Genomic DNA, 21,524 nt, shown 5'->3' on the forward strand with positions numbered 1-21,524 from the left:
TAACATGTTAAGTGTATCTCAAACCTTCTACTTCTGTACTTGCCCTTCTTAAGCACATGAGTGCATATTCAAAAAGATATCTAGTCTTATATTAAGCACATTAAGAGTGTGCGCGTCATGTTGGTGATGTCATCACAATGATGTTTGCTAGTTAGCTAAGTTAATGCTAACTGGCTAGCATTCAAGAGTATATATTTTTTTAAATATGAACTTTTAACATATTGTGGCATTACTTGGGTTCATGCAGTTTTCATTGCAGTCTTTACCGTCTGTACTCTGTACCACAATAACAGCTGTTGACAACAGAAAGGTTTCTGCAACAGTTTGTTTATTGCTTCTGGTCTTAGCTAGTGTTTGCTAACACCAGTGACTGGAACTTTATTTGAAGTGGATCTAACACTGTCAGACTTGGGCAATTAGCCAATGAACTCTCATTTGATATTAGAATTTAATCAAACTCTTTATTAAAGAAAAACTGTACACACAAATCTTACGTGGTCAGATATGGTTTGAAAAAGCTATTTGTGATAGCTTCCAGTAGTTTTTTTTATATATATATTTAGGTGTTTGAAGTGACAATCAGATTTCCAGTTTCTTTCAGAATTCTTAGGAATCTGGAATTTTCTATTAGAAGTTTATTGGGTTGCAGAGGGTTAATGTAAAAGAACTAGTGTTGTGTTTGTTCAGGTGTTTGACAAATTGCAATTGTGAGATACACGCAGTAGTTAGGTTGAGTCACTGTCAAACATTGCACTTATCATTCAATCTTTTTTGATTTAAGACAACACTACTCTGCCAAAATACATGCTACATAGCTAAGTATTGCACACAGTGCACTCTTTGGATTTGTATTAATGGAAGAATGCAAACTGAGGCAGTTTTACGTCAGTGTGTGTGAAGCTATTATTTCAAGATAATATCGGCACTGTAAAACTAATAGACCTACAATGTTGAAGGCTGTATTAAAACTAAAAACAATGCCCTAATACGAGAGGCAATTAAATCTTTTAAATCAATTTATTAAACATAATGTTTTGCTTAATAATATTGTTATTCATTTGGTTGATGTGTGGTAAATGTAATGTTCCTTTCCTTCCATCTCTTACCTTGGAGATGTAAGCTTTGATGCCTTCGGCCAGTTTGATGCAGGGTTCGCCGAAGAGCTGGGCTAGCTGATCTGGGATGTCCTGGTCCTTATCCAGAGCATTTAGTAAACTCAGGCATTTTAACTCCTCTGTCACTCCCTGGCTACGCACCTATAAGACAAACATGAGACAAAAAAAGAGAAAGTTAAACGACTGTTAAATGACAGTAATTCTTGATGCAAATTGATCCTCATGAGATGCGGAACCCAAAGATCCAGCGTATCATATAATATTTATCAGTAGCTAGAAGACAATTGTTATCACAACTGTTTCCACAATAACTATCCCAAAATCAAGTCTTATTAATCATTTCTGATCGCTTACATGGGTCCATAAACATCCTTAAATTGATTTATTCTTTCCCTTTACCCTTGATATTTATGCATGTCAGTTAGTCATACTCTTGTGTATCATCACTCTGTCAGCATTTTCAGAGCATCAGCTCATGTGCTGTCAGTTTCCTTGAGCACGTGTTTCTAATTTCTGCTATTTTTTCTGCACCATTATCTTGAGGCACCAAACCTTTCTGCAGGTTTTCAAGGATGGAAATAACTGATATAAGCAGGTTTAAGTACACAAAAGTCAATCAGAAGCAATAACAACTAGGATAAAATAATAATTTGGGGATTATTTTAGAATTTGTGCATTTTTTTAAGTGTTTGGGGGGGGGGGATGGCATTCGTCTCGGATTGATTTGTAGGCTGAGACCAAACGTTTTTCCTAGTGTGAACATTTCTTACCATATGTGCAGACATACACACATATGGAGTCTAATAAGAGACAATTGAATCAACAATTCCTCAGTGGGCAGAGGGGAAATTGTTTGTTTTGCTACGCCTCCTGTTTGGCAGCGACTTCCATCCCAAATAAGAAATGTTTTCATGTAATTTTAGGCAGCATGGGTCAAATAAAACATCTTTGGGAACCGGATTGTCCACGGTGCTCTAGCTTTGGAGTTATGCACACAGATGTGTAAGTGTGTGTATCCGTGTGTGGATATCTTTCAGGGAGGTTGTCGGCATCACGATCTGAAAGCCCTGTTAATGACTCTGTAACAAGCACTGATGAGGAGAGAGATTACAGTCCTGCCCTCCTTCAACCCTCCTCTGTATTTTTATTAATTTCTTTCTGCTTGACCTCCATTTTCTAATGAAACCCTTTTTCTTCCTCTGTGTTCTTTTCCATCCCCTGCCTTTTCTTTTCCCACACCAGCTCATGCTGATGCAAACGTCTGTCTCCCTTTCCTTGCGACTGTGTGGGCAATTTAATTCAAACCAAGTGAGAAGGACAGAACCTTTACGGGAAAGACCACCGGGGCCACATCTCAACATTGCTGCCCAGCCCTGACAAAAGATGACTCACGTCTCTAATGACTTCACTTCAATTCAAGGACAAATCCCAACGAGTCTAATTAGACACACATGTCAGCGGTTCCAGTTGGTACACATTCCAGTTACAAGTCTATGTCTAGTTTGAGGTCAACTTTGAGAGGCTCTTATTATCCATTACAGTCAAATTTACAAAATGTGCAAAGCTGACAAAGAGGTTTTCTTGACCTATCTGACCTTTGCATGACCCAAAAACCTGTGTTTCATATAAGACGGTGTCAGTAGAAACACAAGCATGAACCCGACACAGTCAGCTTTTTGGGAGAAGGACAAGAAGACAAAATATCTAATGGAAAGTTGAGTCTTCACTGGATACATTACTGTTAGGGAGAGCATTTGCAACTCGACTGTTTCTCCTGTAAAAAACAAGTCGACATCTGAAGTTATCACATAGATCTACAAGGTTTTTATTTAAGTTGTAGCTCTACAGAACAAACTCTTTCAAAGTAGCTACATTTTGTCTAATTCAGCATTTTAAGATTATCTGTACAGCTTTTTATTTATATATTATAATACTATATGAAACTGAGCAGCCTCAAGTAGGTGCTTGTGGCTCGCAGGAATTAATTTTATATGCTGGCCCTGTTATTTGAGAGCTGTACTAGTGTATATATATGAGGCAGAAAATAAGGAAATGCATAAAAGGTCTTCTTAAAATAGCTACCAAAAAAGTCCCACGTATTCCTTGTTTAAACCTGCAGAGGGTAAAAATGTGCAAATCCTTAAACTTAATGGCATTTAATGTTATTCTCTGCATGTGATGAGGTTAAACTTAATCGCGCACAAAATTACATACTGCTGAGTTAATTAGAGTACACGCTCATTTTAAGCGTTTTGTGAAACTTTAAGGGTCATTTGTGACTGTTGGCGTCACTTTTGAAGACTTGGCTCAAAAACGTCTTTCTTTGAGAAGTGACTTATTGCGATGAGAGAAAAGGAAGCACAGCAGGTCATTTTAGATCATCCGAATACAAGCAGGATACATCCCAACAAAAACTGCTGACAGTGGAGTATGGGCGGAGACACCCCGTGCATTGCGAGGAGTGATGACAGCAGAAGTGATAGGGAGTTTCACACATGCATGAGTGGATCTGAGCTCACTCGGCACACGAAACAGAATGAAAGTGAGTTGCGTTTCTTTCTGGCGCCTTTGCCAAAACACACTCCCTGCTTTGGTGGATCTGGTTGAAGGATTTAATTGCTATTAAGGAGTTCCTTTGTATATAAAAATAAAAGATTTTACAGACCATGCTTTGCAAGTGTGTTTGCACGCAAGCATGTGTGTCCATTAAGTTTTGACAGGGCCGGTAGGGAGTGTTTGATCTATTATGGGAAACAGTCTTGTCCATGTTAGTGAAGAGATAAAGCCCATGCACATCACTGCACAGAGCTAAAAACAGGATTAGAAGTAATCTTTCTGCTCCATTAGTGGAAGGAAACGAGGCCAGAGGCCAAACTGAGCTTCCACAGAAACATTATCACAAAGTTAATGCACTTATTTGTTTCTGAATTTAAACTAATAGTAAGTTAAGTGTGAAAAAAACATCCTACGTCCTCTCACTGGAGAAATGATGACACCATCACTAATTAGGACTAAACCTTTGAATACTTAAAAAGACACAAATTGTAATTTGCAGTAAACTAACTGAATGTGAAATAACCTAAAGGTATTTAAATTGCACTTACAACTTACTATCAATTTACCACTGTGAATATATTTATGTACCTCCAATTATGATTGCATATGCTTTTCTTAATTTGTGATCATTTTCTTCTGATTCTGTGTCAATTGGCACTGGGTAATTGACCCTGAATTGGGAAACTGGAAAAAGATGGATTGATGGATGGTTTTCGGTTGTACACATACAATGAAATTGCAGGACAATATGAACCATCCACTGAAGGTTTGGCTACCTCAGCTGGAATTCTGTTATGTATAAATAATAAATACCTCTCCACAGACAAATCTCTGCAGTCAGAAAAAAAAGAAAATTGTTAAGAAAATTTTAGCCACTTAGATCTAAGGGACCTTACAGAAGTCATGGAAATGCAAGCTACGATACTTTGTTTAGGGTACTTTAATTTCCCCAGTGTACAGGAAAAAACAACCTGTCCGACCTGACTGATACCGACACGTTCAGTAGGTGATGTAGACAAACGTTAAAGGCAGCTGTGTGGAATAAAACCTTTGAAACATTGGCTAATGTTGGCTGTCTCTACAAAATTGTTCAGACACGTTAGTGAAGACCAACCTGACCAATAGTGGATTGACCAGCTAGCAAACCAACATTGCTGATTTTTGTCCAATGCTGTGCAATCTGACTAAAAGATCATTGTTTGAACAAACAACCCAATGACTTCCAGTCCCAACTGAGAGATGGGTTGGAGGAACAAATTTTGTCACATTTATTTAGAGTCTTCGTGCTGTAGCTCTCATGGTTACAATGCAAAAGCTGGCTGGTGTCTGGCTTCAGCTGGGAGCCAGCACCACCACAGAGCCAAGCACATCCTTTCTTACTTTCCATGTTTGGTTCCCCTAGAGGATCTTTCCATAAATACTTAATCTAATTGTCTGATCTGTCCGTGTAAACCAAATTCTTCCGATCTGTTGGTTGGCAGTTTGTCTTTCATTTACTCATTTTGAGGCCATAATATTGAAACGAGCTCTTCATTTAAGCGATTGCGTCGGTCATTTCCAGAACTCAAAATCCTTTTGATTTAGTAAAGCTGTTGGAAAAGCAAAGAAAATGTGAGTGTGTTTTTTTTCCTGTAGGCCAGTGTGGACATGCAGGCCTCTAGAGATGGAGGAATCAGCCCCTACATCATTACCATGCCCTGAGAACATCCATCTGGAACGGCTCCACAGGCTTTTAAGCATGAGCATTATGAAGAGGTCCCTCCCCTAATCCATCCTGACTTCTCCACTGACAGCAGTTTGTCAGCCAGTTCCTGAATCCTCTTTGCCAAAACCCCTAAATTGCAAAACTGCCTTTATTAGCTATCATTTCAGGAATAAGTTACACCCCCGTGATTCGACAAGAACAAATCAATAAGCTGGTGAGAGGACAGAATTACTTCTTTACAATTTGCAGAAATGTCTTCTGACAAAGACTTAATTACTTTTAATTCTTAAACAATGGTCTAAAGAGGGTTTCTAATCTTATTGATAGCATGTAATCTGCTTTGCAGTTTTGCTGTTATTATTTTATGAACGCACACTTTAATTTTCTCTGAAGCCATATGATATATTTTACACAAACAGTCTTAAATTCTGGTCTTGCTGCACTTATCCCCTGAGCAAAGTATTTTCTCAGTGTATTGACATCAATCATTTATCCTTCCCTTGGCTCCTAAGCAATGAGTCCATCGGGCCCCCTCCGCAGCCCAATCCAAACCAACAAAAGCTAAAAACATTTGCAACATGCAAAAATCTTTTGTAACTCTCAACTGTGTTGTTAAACTTGCTCAAATATAACTGTATAATGTTGGCTAGCTTGTCAAAAGAAAAGAAAAATAGATATGAGAGTCTGTAGATGTTGTTTTCCTTGGAAAGACTCCTGACAGTTGTTGCATCGCGACATATCCATTTTTTTTCTCCGCAAAACATTTGATCATTGGATCATAAAAAATATATTTTCTTAATCCAGGTTACATGGTGATGTAATGCACCCTCAGGCAGCCTTGCTAAGAGGACTAAGAGATGAAACATCTGGCTAAACTCTTTGGCAGAAGTTTGTAGAAAAACAGAAAAATGGGTTCATTATTATTGTCTTCCCAAAACGTACTTGCAGTGCTTTGGACCCTGTGCTTCTATTGTGATTACAGTTTGGCAGCTAAAGTTAGAAAACAATTACTCTGACGACTAAAACAAACCAGCTTTAACTGTTGTTATCAGACACAACATGAACTGTGGTTTCCAGTGTCACACACTTAGTACATCAAAACCATATCGAAACTGACTTTGAAGATTTTAATGGAGCAATTAAAAAAATCATTTTCCTGTGCTCAAATGGTCAGATGGAGTCTTTTTTTCTGAGTGTGTGTGTGTGTTGTAACTGCTGCTTGTTTTTGTGATAAAATGGCAAGGCTGGTGATTTTTTTGAATTGTTAGTTAGTTTAGTCGAGGACATTGGGCAAAAAATAATCTACCATCAATTAAGTTGAATATACTGGAATTTTCAGTACTCTGCAAAACTTCTGAGCCACCCATCATTTCTTCATATGTCGCTTCCACAGTTTTAAAGAGAGCAACAATTCTCCAGCTCCATTTTCAGTCATTTTAATTTAGGTACAACCATGAGTGTATACAGCCATCTGTAAAACATGGTGGTGGCCGTGTCATGGTTTGAGGCTACATGTGGTGTTAGAGACCTTGTCTAAATTTATGGAACTGTGAATGCCAAAAAGTACCATCAGATTTTAATCCAACTTGCAATACCATCTGGAAGCTTTGGATTGGCAGCAGCCTCATTTTTCAGCATGACAGCGATCCCAAACACACTCCTACACAAACCGACGTGGATAGAAAAACACACAATGAAACACTATCAGTCATGAATTAGCCTTCCCAGAGCCCAGACCTCAACATTATTAAACCAGTGTGGGATCATCTAAAGGCAGACAACATCCAAAGAAGAACTCTGAATGTCTTTTAGAAAGCCTGGAGAACTATTCCTGAAGACTACTTAAAGAAATTACAAGATATGTTGACTAAGAGAGTTCAGGCTGTGTTAAATAATAAAGGTAGTCATGCCAAATACTGACTTTGAAGGTTGTTGGAATTATACAAGCTCTGTTTGTATCCTATATACTGTATTACCAAGTAATAAATCACTGCATGTATTTCCCATTTTCCAACCAAACTATAAAGAAGTGAGGGGTGGCTCAAGACTTTGGGACAGTTCTATGTATGTATGATCAGTTTAGAATTATGAGTCAAGCGAAGATTAATTGTCCTTGTGAATCAAACACAAAGACACAGAAACAGAGACTTTTTGCTCTGCTAAATATTGCACCACCACACCGCAGGTTAGATAATGCTCGTTCTGGTCCTGTTGACAAATTTTTGAAATGCACGACTTGTCGTACATAGACACCACTTCAGGACCCTTTAAAACCCTCCATTCTGTCCCTCAGGCCTGTGGTTGTAGTATAGAGAATATATTGGAGTATATTTTAAACCTCAGTAGATGCCCTGGGATGAGTGCACAATCCAAAATTAAAATTAGATGGCATAGTAATCATTGCTCGCATCTCATATCTAAGACTGGTAACTCAGTAGAAATGTATACTGTACTGACAACTGTATTGACATGGTGCAACTACACTTTTCCCTTTAAAATGTAATGAAGCACAAGTTATGTAACGACTCTGTAGCTTGACTAATATCTCTGCACACCAACATCCAAATCATATTTTTTTCTTGCCAGTTTTGTGGTACAGCAGCAGACTGCTTAAAAACAAAGACAGGAAAAAATAAAACATTTCTCAGCCTGTCAAAAAGTTATTTTACTGCTGAACCTGAACTTGAATAATTGATGGAGAACTACTGTTCTCCAGACACAAGAGCTAAACTGGGATACACTCCCCATTGGTCTGCCTTTGGAACTGATCCTCGCTGCAACGAGTGGAAAATCACACACACAAACACATGCATTTATGAGTGATCTATGCGCTTTTTAAGCGTGCTTAGCCAAAAGTCATGTGGTCTCTCATGGCTGTCCATACTCAATTAGATGCCTGGGCTTCAGAGAGAGGCTGACAGAGCTCCTGTGATCCTGATGCCGGCTCTCTCAGGAAGTAGCAAACAATGCTTCACTGTTTCCTCCCCTGTGTGAGAGGTTTTGTGTGTGTGCATGTACATCTGTGTGTGTGTGCATATGTGCAGTTGAATGAATGTGTGTCTATGTGCATGACCGTTTGTGTGTATGCTTGGCCCTCGGTGGGACACCAAAGCCTGAAAAGAATATCTCAGAGGGCCACTTGGAAACCAAGCTACAATTTTGTGTTTCACTGTGTATGTGTGTGTCTGGGAGTTCTTTGGCAGTCCACAACTCTCATTTTAGGGGATTAGGAAGAGGAGAAGGCAACCACGTAACTCAAATCCAGCAGGCCAGAGGTCTCGATCCAAGAGTGTGTGTGTCTGTGTGTGTGCATTGCAAGATGAACGGCTAACGTAGAGGAAGACAGAGAGCAGGCTGAGGCCTCACTCACAGTGGCACTGCACATAAATCACTTCATCCAAAAACAGCGGCAGGGAGACACACGAGTGCGGGAGTCAAATAAAACATACTGAGTGTGCAACACGGTGGAACGAGCTTCATCATGTTTAGTTACACCCCAGCCCGTGGCTGTGGGAGGGAAGAGTCTAGTTTTTAGGGAGCAATCTACATGGTATCACTACAAATTACCATCAAATCGATCGGTGTCTTTAGGCAGAAGGAGAATCAGTAGCAACAGTACACAAGAAGGTAGTAACTTGGAAAAAAAATGCCTTTCACTGGTTCATTAAACTATATGTCAAATTTGAAGACCATTCGTGAATGCCTCTGAAGGAAATGCTCTGAAGCAGAAGTGAACCAAGGCTCCTACAGTAACCTTTGGGGTATGGTTGCTTGCCTCAACAGGTGAGGTATAGAGGCAGAGCCCATCCTGCTCATCCAGTATTAGCAATCTGCTGATGTATCGATATAGATACATAAAAATATTAAAAATTAAAGAAAATATGGAAAATGCCCTTTAGCCATTTTATGGGTGCTGATGTTACACAGTTTGTCCACTGTTGGCAACACATGTTACAACATGTAATACGACCATGCTTTTAAAAAATAAACTTGGTTTAGTCTTACAAGTCATGGCCATTATAAATGCCAAGACTGATGTATTGGCGAATAGCTAGTTTCAGCTGATATATCGGTGGGGCTCTAATTGACAATGCTTCCATCAATCATTTTCTTGCCACTCACAAAAATGCCTAAACAATCATTTCACATTAGATAACAGAAAATAATCTTTTTTTTAATCATATAAGATGCCAGAGGGAAAGTTTTGAGTGAAACTGTGCATTCGGTTATTATTTAACTGACGCACGTTCAAAATGTTTGAACAGTAAATTTATCAACTTTAAAAATGTGACAGTATTATGGAAGTACAGTTAAGAGAAAAGCATTAATAAAAGCTAATCTACTCTAATCATTTCCTGGACTAGACATGTATGCTATCCAACTCACATACTACGTATATAGTTTTCCATTTTTATTTTCCACAAATAGACAGAGGGGACATGTGTTTTCTGGGATTTTTAGTAATTATATACTATATGTGGGTGTTTCATTCTTGATACTTCCAAATCTCTTTTATGTCACTTCACAGTGTAGCCTGTATCCTGTTTTGGCAGTATTAAGATACACTATGATTTCGTCTTGCTGAATAGCTAACTATACAAAAAGCCGTTTCCACAGCTAGGATGAACATCAAGAAAGAAATGGCCGGAGCTTATCACAGCTGTGAAATCTGTTTCTACCTCATCCAAACTGTTTCTAGCAACTGCAACCACAGCTGTTTGGTAAACTGGAAGTAATGGATATATCACTTTCCACTGTTTGGTTTATACAAAGGAAAATGAAATAAGCCGCCTCCTTGAATACAAACAGCTAAACAAGAACACCATACCACACTGAAACTATAAAGTTCAATGAAACAGCAGGTCAGTCACGCACACGAAAATCAAAAACATGAGAAACTGTCACGGTCCTGGGTCTCCTGACCCAGCGTTTTTAGTTCTTTGTGATGTTTGTATTATTGTACTTGTGTGAGTTATTCTATGGTTTCTAGTTTCGATCCCTTGCCCTTCATGTTTCTCTGTGTCCCCTCTGTTCTGTGTAAGTCTGTGTCTGCATGTTTGAGTTCCCCTCTGTGTCTCTCGGTTCTTAGAGTCCTCTGCCTTATGGTTTATGTCTGTGTGTTTCTTAGTTGCTGTCTCCACTGTGTCAAGTTCGCGTCTCTGTGTGATCCTTCCTGTTTTACTTTGAAGGTCCGTGTCTTATGTAAATGTGTCCTGCTTTGCTTGTCTCGTCAGTCCTGATTTCTCCCAGCTGTGCTCTCCTTCTGTGTCTCATTCCCCTCGTTACTCCCCAGTGTATTTAAACCCTGTGTTTCTCTGAGTCAGTGTTGCGTTGTCCCTCATGCTGTGTGTGATTCTCCCTGTGTCTCCTGGTATACGTTATGATTAGCTTTCCCAGTTTAGTTTTGTATTGCCTGTGTTCTATTTTTTCCAGCAATTAAAGCTGTGCTTTTGAGTTCAAGTTCTGTCCCCGTGAGTTTGCGTTTGGGTCCTCTCCTGCCTGCCACACAGCCGAAACATGACAGAAACTAAGGGGCATCTGTAAATGCTGCAAAAAACAGGCAACATGTTTTAGCTTTAGCAGCTTTTCATACTTCAGAGCTGTGATTAGCACGTATGTTTCTGGAGGTTCTGACACCTTCAGAAAAGTACACGTTTAACTAATTTAGAGAAAGTCTATACAGTCATAAACACTGGAGTATTGTAGGCGTTGTGGTGATTTATTACTTCGGCACTTAAGCAACACCCAGCTCACTGTAAAGATGAGCCTTTGGCAAGAGAGTCTGACTCTTCATCCACTACTCACTTTCCTTTGTTAAGTAAAAGGCCCAGAGCAATCGTTAAAAGCTGCAGTGAATGTAGTCATGTGTTTGCATCGGTGTACAAGCTTCTGGTTATTTGTGCATGGGTGGGAAAGAGCAGTTTTATATTTAACAGATAGGTTTGAGACGGTTTTCAGTGTCTGCAGGTTTATGAGCACACTGTGTGCAAGCTTCACTATCTGCTGTATCTGGCAGGCAGCCAGGGTGGTGCTGACACTGATTTATTCGACAGCGTTGTCCGTTACACGTTTAATGGCCGGCCATTTTTTCAGCAATCCATCACGTTAAACACCAGGATCTTTTTGCTAAGGAGCTCTTGATTGCCAATAAGGCACAAATGGTATTTACAAGGGAAAATAAAAATATAGGCTGCTTTCATTGTAAATAGTGAAGTAAACTGCGAGTTTCTACCTCACTCCAATGTGCGGGCCAAGTTTTTGTCTGGAGAGAAAAGGCCGACACTCCCCCACATGAGGCCTGCCAGATTGCAGCACAAAATACAAAACAGCTTCCAGGGGAGTATTTTGAAAACTCGAGCCAAAGACACAATCATTAGAGCACCGGGGAGCAGAAACCACCATTTTTAACATGGGTTCATGCAACCACATGAGTCCCAGCCGGGCCTCACATGCCAACATCAGTTTGCTTCAGGAGAGTAACCAACCCGGGAAAGTCTTGGAGAAATGCCGACATTTTTAAAGAAGATAAACTGAAAAAAGTGTGCATCAACATGCAACTACATTTGCAATCATCATTTAAAATTCTGACTATTGGTGGCATAAGATTTATTTCCAACCAATCCAAATTACAACATCTTAAAGACTCTAAAACATTATAGAAAGAAACCCAACGACACAGCAATCCACTATGAGTAACGGTTTGGCAACGATCGATGGAGTAAACAGGAAAAAGAAAAACCTCAGGCTGAACTAACTTCAGGGAAGGCAGCTATCTTCTTTCGTCCTTCAGGTCCCACTGTGACCAAAAGAACTTGATTCACTGTTTATCAGAAAACATGAGGAAGTCCCAGTTCTGGCATGGAAGTGATTAAAAACCACGAAAAAACCAATCCTCGACTTGTAAACTCTACATCTTCTTCCCCATCTCGGTGACTTGCTTGTTTTGCAGTGACATGCCAGTCATTATTTGGGAGTCAGTGTTTGGTCTTTGCAAATTTCCCCCAGACAGCAGCAGCAGGTGCCTTAAAATGTAAAGATGAGCTGACTCTGTCAAGGTCGAGACCATATTTTTCAAAACAATTTTTTTGATGACATGAATAAACAGAAGAAGAGTTCAAATAACAAGATCGCCACTCATGCCCTGTGATAAGGAAATATTGCCATTTCACACCGCATTTTCGGTGCCATTTAGCTGACCCCGTCGCCCTAGTGCAGCACTGAAAGCGCTTTCGTTATGAGCCGCAAATACTATGTAAAAGCCATTATCGGTTTAATGGATCACACGGCTTTGCCTAAATTTCTTCTGCATTAAATTTCAATCACGCTGTTGCCATAATCTTCCCCAATTTAGAACAACCTTTGCTTCATGGTGACGTCTCTCTGACTCTGATCTTTCTGAAGTTCAATTTCTGCTCATTTGCCTTTAATGAGTGTGTATTTAGCCGCTAGCTCCTACACAAAAAGCTCCACTGATTGCAGCCAAAAGGGCAATTTTATAAATTAATCAGGGAGGTCCTGAAAAATCTTGATTTTTAATCACAATCAAAGAACAAGTCAGGCTCTGTGAGAATAATAGTGAGCCTTCAAAGACAAGTTAAGAGTACACAGATGCATGTGACATGAGTATAACAGAGTCCTGGATGGGTTTTGTCTAAAAAAAAATGTCACAAAAAGCTATGAAAAGTTACTGAATCTTGTGGCAGAGTTACTATGTGAACTGAAATATCATGATCGCTGTTGGGTATTGGGTAAAAATGCCAAAAAGCAAATTGCAGAATCGTCAAATATTCAGGCACAGTGCTACTTATTCAGAAAGGAACTTCGGACAATGTCACTCAGGTTACATCAGTGTCCGAAATCTGCTCCAGATGTGTTCTCACTACTGGAAACACTTGCTTGTCTGCTCTGTCACTGAATTCACACAGTGACCTTTTCTTTTCTTACGTGGGACCTCACACAGATTTTGTACTAGGAAGCTGGTTGGTTAAAGACTGTGTTATGTCCAGTTAAACTGGTTCTCACATACATCAAGTAATGTCAAGAACATTTCAGGGCTACATTGCATGTGTATAATTGCTTCAGAAGATGTTACTACAGGTGGTGCAGTGCTTTGCAATGCACAGCACAGTCATTGCCTCACAGCAAGACTATTCTGGGTTCACGGGTGGCTGTGTTTTGCCAGTGCACCCCGTAGCCGTGCAGTTTCTCCAGGTTCCCTTTGAATTTGACCATGAGAAGCATGTGGTTTTCTCTCTGTCTATACGTACCCCGCTGGCGCCCAGGACAGACTCCAGCTGCCCACAGTTTCTCCAGAATAAAAGCAGGTATAGCACGGATGGATATATCGCTACATTCAAACAATGAGTGTTTTATTGCAGAGTTTCCTGGTGAGAAAAGATACTCAGCCGCAGCCAGATCCACTCAGGAACTAGATCATTTCCTCCAAATCAAGACAAATTGAAGGTAACCATGTGCGAACATGATTTTAACAAAAGACAGCACACATGTTCAGAGAAACTTCACCTAATCTGATTCGATAAATATTCAAGAGATGAATTACACCAATAAAAGCCCATAAATACACAATTGAACAAGCCCGTCTCCCACTGTTAAGTCAAAGGTTTCTCTTTGAGCTTTAAATCACAAAGAGTCTGGATTTTATACATGCTTGGTAGATGTCAATAAGGCTATAGCTGCTTTTTTTCTTAATTCTATCCAGAAGACAGGCTGCTTCTGCTTGCAGGCATTAATGACATCAGGAGCAGGCAGTTACTTCCTTCTGCTCTTATTGGTTTCCCGTATGTGCGTTTGGATGACTTATCTGTTCTGTTTATCTAGCAAGTATGTTTTTTGAGGCCTTTGACATATTTATTGATCATTAGTTTACCTGCCGGCTACAATACAAATGTATGCATGCATCTCTGTGCATTCGGGCGTATGCATTCATGCACGCCTTTCCCTGCCAATATGCGTGACAGTGTACGCAACCCCCATCGAGAACGCAGAACGCCACTCCCAGCTTTAGCGTGTGGAACTATGACCTTTCTTTGTCAGCTTTGCTGTTTTGGAGTACCTCCAATTTAAATAAAGTTTAAAGACATACAAAAGCAGGGCGGACCTGCATGCTGTTCTTCTGGCTGTGTCCCCTTTTTCTTCTTTAACTTCCTTGTTAGTAAAACCATTGAGAATATTGCTGTTTAACTAAAAAAAAGAAAGAAAGAGCTGTTAAGATTAGTTGTGATAAGGACACAGGGCCTATTGTAATGCAAGGCTATGGTTATGCGAGCTGTGTTATCGAAGTTGGTTTTGCTGCTTGATTTGGTTACAAGGGTTAAGTTTCTGTTTCTTCATCATCTTTCCGAGAAGAAAGAAAGGGGAAAAAGACATTATGACAAAAGCGAAGCCGAGGAAGAGAAGAGATCAGGACTTTCTGGTTCAGGCACCTGTGCACAAATGACAACAGAAACACTTACAGTAAATGTGTTAATTATGCCTGATATGAAAGCTCCAGAATAAGAGAGTCGAGTCTCAGCGAAATCAAAAAAATGTTTATTCTGATCAGCATGGAGATTCTCGTAAAGGATTTGCTGCATTTCAGCACACGCTAGAAAATGGTGTATACAAGACAAGTTAGCACCTGTGCTATTTAAACCTAATTTAAACCGGATACTTCACAATTTAAGTCCTGTCAGTAAATTACAGAAATACAAATACTTTTAAAATCCATTTAATAGTGTATAAAGCACTTAATGCTCCGGCCCCTTGGCATATGTCCATCTAACTCACTATTTAAAATCCAATCCGGGCTCTCAGGTCATCGAGTGGATTATTTTATTTTTCCTGTGGAACAACTTTCCTGCTGACTATAATTTAGTGTTTCAAAAGCAACATTAAAAATCTCAGTTTCTGCTTAACTGTTGGTTCGAAGGTTTGAAGATATTTTTGTTTGTTGGTTGGTTTTTGTTGTCTTTGAACGTAATGAGCTTTGTGTTAGAAGAACTACTACAAAGATGATTTTCATTCTACTTTTTTAAAAGATTCATGTATATTGATCTGTTTAGACTCATGATCACCTTCACACAGTCTGTGTAGATATTTGAACACACAAGCCCCGATGTGGGAAAACACCAGCTGACATGTGTGTACTGGTTGTGGGGACAACCAGTTTCAATCAGACAAACAGCTGGATATCATTAGCAGCCCACATGTATACTTTTACCTGAAGTAACCCTAAACTGTTTAGCTGTAGTTCTTCCAAAGAACCACTTAACATTTCTGTTGTATGCAGTAAAACCCAAATTACAGATTAGATGTTATACTACTGTACCGTCCCATCATGAATCATACTTGGGAAAAATCAAAGTGAACAGAATGGTAAAACTGTGCGCAATACGACCAGTTAAAAGCAGCTGTTAGACCAAATAATACACAGCAAGTGTGGGGAAAATGTCACTATGGGAAACAGAGTGGGTCAGAATGCTGCTGTGGGGTCCTGTAGATGCTTCTGGGTGGGCAAGTCCACCATGTGTGGGCAAGGGTGTTAAGTTAAATGTGTTTTTGTGTAGAGGTGCTGAGCAAGTAAGATTCAAGAGGAGTCTATGCAAGTGTTACAATAATGGTACAAATTGTAGTTGATGTGTTTTCTCTACTGATGTCCAGGCGGCTCCACAAGAAGGAAAAAGCATGGAAAGTCTGAGTTATCTTAGGGTTTTGTGTTAGAAGTGCATTTTCCTTTCATATAGTAAACTTAGTAAGTAAGTAAACTTTATTTATTAAGCGCTTTTCACAGACAGACAATCACAAAGCGCTGTACACAAATATTAAAATATTAAAATAAACAATAAAATCAATAGACATTATAAACAATGTAAAAGATCAAATGTGAATAATGTAAAAAATATAAAATATGTAGATCAACAAAAGGCTTGTTTGAACAGAAGAGTTTTTAACTGTTTTTTAAAAGAATCCACAGAGTTAAGCAAACGTAATTGTAGTGGTAGACTGTTCCACAGCCTTGGTGCAACAGACTGAAAGGCTCTGTCCCCTTTTGTCTTCAGTCGTTTACGGGGAACAACTAAGAGAATCTGAGTCTGTGAGCGGAGATGACGAGCAGCAGTGTATTTTATAAGAAGCTTGGATAAGTAATCTGGAGCCTGGCCATTTAGTGCTCTGTATGTTAAAACAAGAATTTTAAAGCGAATTCTAAACTCTATTGGGAGCCAATGCAAAGAATATAAGATGGGAGTGATGTGAACACGCTATAGCCCTAATTCTCAAAATTAATGAAATAATAGTAGAGAGAAAAAGTGGCACTAAATTTGTTTCCATGACCATTTTAATTAAAATTATTTAGGATTAGACAACTTTGCCAACCCTCCGAAAAACATTATTAGCCCTTGAAGAACAAATGAGGAACAAATTAGCAACAGCAAGTCTTTCGGTAGTTACTATTTACAGAAAAACAATTGAAATTCTAATATTAATGAATCATTAATTAGTCATTAAGGAAGTGTACATATCCAACATATGTACCAAATATACTGGATTCTGTTGTCCACGGAGAGAAAGTAGGGCTACTAACACAGAAGTAATGTGACCTCTCTTTCAGAGCAAATTGTATTACAAACTTTAGTAAATTCGTCTACACTTTCTTACTTAGGTGTTGCTGATTGGTCCTAATCTAAACCTTTAGTTTCACTAAAAAGGTAACTATTCTTGTAATATACAATAACCCCAAGAAGCCCTTCTTGCTATGTTTTTAGTTTGTATTTGTGTTAGCAGTTCTTTAGTTACTTAGTACTTAATGAATACTTCCTCATCAGTAAGTTAGTTTTTGTGTCCCTTCTTTTAATGACTTTGAAAACATCTCAACTGAATTCCTGGTGGTAAAAATACATTGCCACCATTTCTGTGTTTTTGTTTTCATGCATAGATGAGTGCCTGCCTACGAAGCTACTGTTCAGACATGAGTAGCTGTTAGTGTTACCAGCCGCCACAATAAACACACAGTTGACCTCACAGACCGCTCTGGCTACACTGTCGTATACAAAACTCTACTACTTGGATGGTGCAGTTTGTTTGTGTGTCCTTATAATACCTATGTTGTGGAGACATAAACGTGTTTCCGATACCACACTGTGGACACTTTTGGGGACAGAAAGCAAATTGGCACACATTGCAGTTATTTAAATCTTGACAGAAGAATTCCCAAAGTAAATTCTCCCCTGCAGAGAACAGTTTAAACATTTGCTAGATGTAACATTATAGCACTGGATAACTGAGTAAATCTTGTCTGCTTTATTTCCCTGCTTGCTAGGTCAAAGGCTATCAGGAGCTGTCGCTAAAACCATGACTGACCTCAGGCTGCAGATCCTTGAAATATACTCAGTTTTCTTACTTGAGAGCTTTCATGATTTCACTACAAGTGCAGTACATTTGCACTTTGCTTCCAAAAGCACAGCTCCGACACGTTCTCTTCAGAATATCTTTTCAACTTGTTGTTCATTTTAGCCGTGAACTGAATCAGCCTGGCATTATTAAATAAAACCAGACCACTTGAGATCTTTTGCATGACTTGCAATTCAAAGCTTCACCAGCGTAGCACTACTTAAAACCTATTCCGCGGCTGCTATTTGCCAATGCGCTCCAATTCCTCCATTCAGTTAAAACCAATCATTGTGTATTTGTGCAGTCTGTTGAGAAACACCTTGAACACCTCATGAGAAGATTAAAGCGGCCAACTCGAGAATTTGCCAACTCCCAAAACCTGTTCGACATGTGAACTGATGTGATTCTTTGCTACTGTTATGCTGCTTCCTGGAATCCAAAGCAAGATGGTGAAGTTACTCCAGCTCTCGCTGACAACTAAAAACCTTCCTTTACGTGAGAAGATGAGGGTTGGGAGTTAAGCTTATCAGTGAGGACTAGACTGTTAAAGATATAGGTAATCTTCTTATGATTAATCTCTATGCCAATGGTAGATTTCTGGTTTTATTTGCATTCTGTCTGTGGTCCCAGTACATATCTGTTAGTAGTGACCAGTTACGCAATGGTTGCATGCAGGTAACAGTCCCTATGGAGAAATGCATCAACTTTCATAAACAGTGACAACAACACAAAACAGGAAGTTTTAGTCCAGATATTTTCTGGTGAAACTGGAAGTACCAAAAGGTTCCTTGAGGCCAATGGGTGTCCAAGATTGCCACACAGTGAACCCTAATACCTTTGATAAACTCCCTCTGCTATCACCACCCTGAGGTGAAATTAAGTCAAACGCTTGAACAGAAATAGGATGTAGTACAATGCACTTTGGTATCATCCTTAATTTCCCCTTAAGTTGAATAGTAACACTTACGGACACTCTTACTGTTGACTATGCAGCTCTACCAGCTCAATATTTGAGTAAGTCTGTTATGTCAACTACTGCTTTCATCCTGATAACCTTTAAGAAAAACTGGGTGAAACTACAAATCTTGACTTCTTGGAGAAGCAAAAACAGCCCCTCTGTGTTGGCTACAAGGGTCTTCAGTATAAAAATAGGCTGTTTAAATCCTTTAAATCATTATCAAATTACAATCTAGAGGTTTCTTGGCGTCCCCTCCTGTTCACAATATTTTGGAAGACCCAGTTCTACATTGGTCTTGTTTTCATAATATTCAGGCAAGATCTCCCCTACAAGAAGCCAAGACATCCATGTAGCTATTTTTGGAAACAAGTCTTTTTTTGTCCAAACAACTGCAGCATGTTAATGTTTCTTTCCGCCTCTGGAAAGTCTGGGAAATTTGATTAAGGCACTGAAAATAAGGTCAATGAAACCTTAAATGAAAGCACTGAATCGCAATCTTTTTACATGCATGCCAGAGGAATGTTTTAGTTCTTGTATTCTGATGACCCTGCTTCACATCTTGATCTAGATCTGATTTGTTCATCCAAAGCCCCATTACATTGAGAGCTAAAAGGTCAGTGTTAAAGGTGCTCTAATTTAGCAATCAAACCAAGATCTGTTTTCCAAAATTTCCTTCCTTCCAGCTTTTAACAGACAAAAATATCTACCCGCACTGACAACATTAGTTACAAGTCAAGGCCCGAAGGGAAAGCGGCTGCCTGACAGGTCCATGATTTCACTTCTTTTCCCAGAGCTTTATATATTGAGGGTTTTTCATCCAGCAGCTGCAGACAAGCCAAATCAGCGCTCAGAGGTTGATTCATTGATTCATGGATGGCCTGTCCAAGAATTTTAGAGGTTTCTAATGAAGTAGTGTTATTTTGTGAAACACGAAGCTGGAAAAAAATATGTTTTGGTTTATAGCTCAGTGAGGCGCTAAGGAAGTGGGACAGCGGCGATAATATTTTTGTGGTTTCTTGATCTGAAAAAGCAATGATAGGTTACGATGGGCTCTGATCACAAGTCAAAACCACAGTATTCCTTACAGTCAGTGACAGACTGGGTGAAAACAAAAGGATAGACAACACTGTGGTTTAGGGAGGTAACTGTTTTTAGAAGTGGGACCTGAGCGGCTGGAGAAATTTGGAAATGATTAGAAGACAAAGCGCAGAAAGGAGTTCAGTGGTTGTTTAATTGGTAAAGGAATGAGAGCTGACAGAAGATCAGGCTGGCCTTATTACTCAGCTCAGAAACAAAATGTTGATATGAGAGGGAGAATAAGTGTGTGTATGTGTGTGTTTGACAGAGAGACGAAGGAAAAGACTGGATTTAGAAAAACTTTATGCAATGACTAAAAAGGGTCTCCTCTTTATGCCAGGAGAGATATATCTGTCGATTCCCAAGGACAGATAATGTAAAAGCAGCTAAGAACTTCCCATCTAATGAACCAAGGGCTAATCAGCTAACACACAGTCTGGGAACCCATCGACTATCATTACATGGCCTAGCCTCTGGGGATGATGTCCAATATTTCAAGGGTAGTAGTTAGGCTAGCGGTTATCCAGTCCAAGACTTCCTGCTCCATGATGAAAATGAAAAAAAGTGTATAAAAAAGACTGCTTTCCTCCATAAAGCCTGCTCAAACTTACAGTAAATGAAAACCAGAAAGCTCCTGGTGCTTAAAATCTATCCCTTTTGAACGCAACATGCAAAGGAACAACACGTCAATATGAAACCTGATTTCACTTCAAGTGACTTCAGTTGTTGCTTTGTCTTTTTCAATTTATCATCACTCAAGGGAAAGACAAGCAGAAAGGCCTTTTTAGGTGAGCGCCTCATTCTTGGGAAAGTTTGTTGTTTTTGCTTGATTATTTATTTTTTTTATTTGCTGATCAGTCACTTAATGATTTTTCCCCACAGAACTGAAACCATGGAGTTTCTGATATGGCACAACTTGTACAATAAAAATTTGCAGGGTTTTCAAAAACAAAGGTGTATTGTTCTGTCGTAGTCTTTTTATTCTCCATGTATTGTTCCTATTACTTTTTCTTATTTAAAAAGAAGTAGTGATATAAGGTTTCCCTCTGTCTGTATTTCTGTTTTGCCCCTTTGAAGACTGGTTTCTTGTGCTTTTACTTCCATTCTTTGTTCTTTTCCAGCTTTCATTATTGTCCAGTTAAGTCGATCTGCTTCTTTTTTACCGTTCCGTTTGTGTTTATCTTTATTTTTTTGTATATACAATACACTCACATGTGACAGTGACTTCATTTTTACATTGCCATTACTTTCATCCTTCAGAAACCCTTTTACCATTACCAAAATTACTCATCCTATACAACCACTCCAATACCATATGCTGTGGTTTGGTCTCTTTTGATGACACATGTATAGAAAATAATGAAAAGGCTTTAGTTACCATGTGATGGAAGCCATGTGGAGCTTGACAGTGAAGAGAGGAGAGCCACTTTTTGTAGAAGGCAAATGCAATTTGTTTACATCACAATAAAATTCACATGTTTCTTGGCAACTCCAAGACTCGTAAAAAAACTCTGCAGAGGTATCTGTGTATCACCTGGCTAATTTTGCACAGGCACTGTTTTGGTGGTTATTATAGCTTATTAGCTTGAGGGGGGTCTCTGTTAATGTACAACATTTGTATAATTTAATAAGCTTCTACTAAAAGAAAATGGTTTTTAATCTAAAGCCAAAAACATGGTTTCTCTTAGAAGACTTCTAATAGAACAATTGTAGGGGTTTGTTGTTG

General features: G+C 39.1%; 1 protein-coding gene and 1 long non-coding RNA gene across 2 annotated transcripts in view; one reads left to right on the forward strand and one right to left on the reverse strand.

Annotated features, from left to right (window-relative positions):
• Positions 1-21,524, reverse strand: part of tnfsf10l (TNF superfamily member 10, like) — a 77,223-nt gene that overhangs the window by 45,604 nt on the left and 10,095 nt on the right. Inside the window, exon 2 of the mRNA XM_040012519.1 lies at positions 1,107-1,256. Within this exon, the coding sequence (XP_039868453.1) occupies positions 1,107-1,256 (150 nt within the window). The remainder of the gene's footprint in view (positions 1-1,106; positions 1,257-21,524) is intronic.
• Positions 12-20,043, forward strand: LOC120721883. The gene is made up of 3 exons (XR_005693281.1): positions 12-108; positions 10,838-10,841; positions 20,033-20,043. It is a non-coding gene; the product is annotated as an uncharacterized LOC120721883 (long non-coding RNA).

This window comes from Simochromis diagramma, unplaced genomic scaffold (genome assembly GCF_900408965.1).
Source record: "Simochromis diagramma unplaced genomic scaffold, fSimDia1.1 OVJJ01000612.1, whole genome shotgun sequence".
Taxonomy (NCBI): domain Eukaryota; kingdom Metazoa; phylum Chordata; class Actinopteri; order Cichliformes; family Cichlidae; genus Simochromis; species Simochromis diagramma.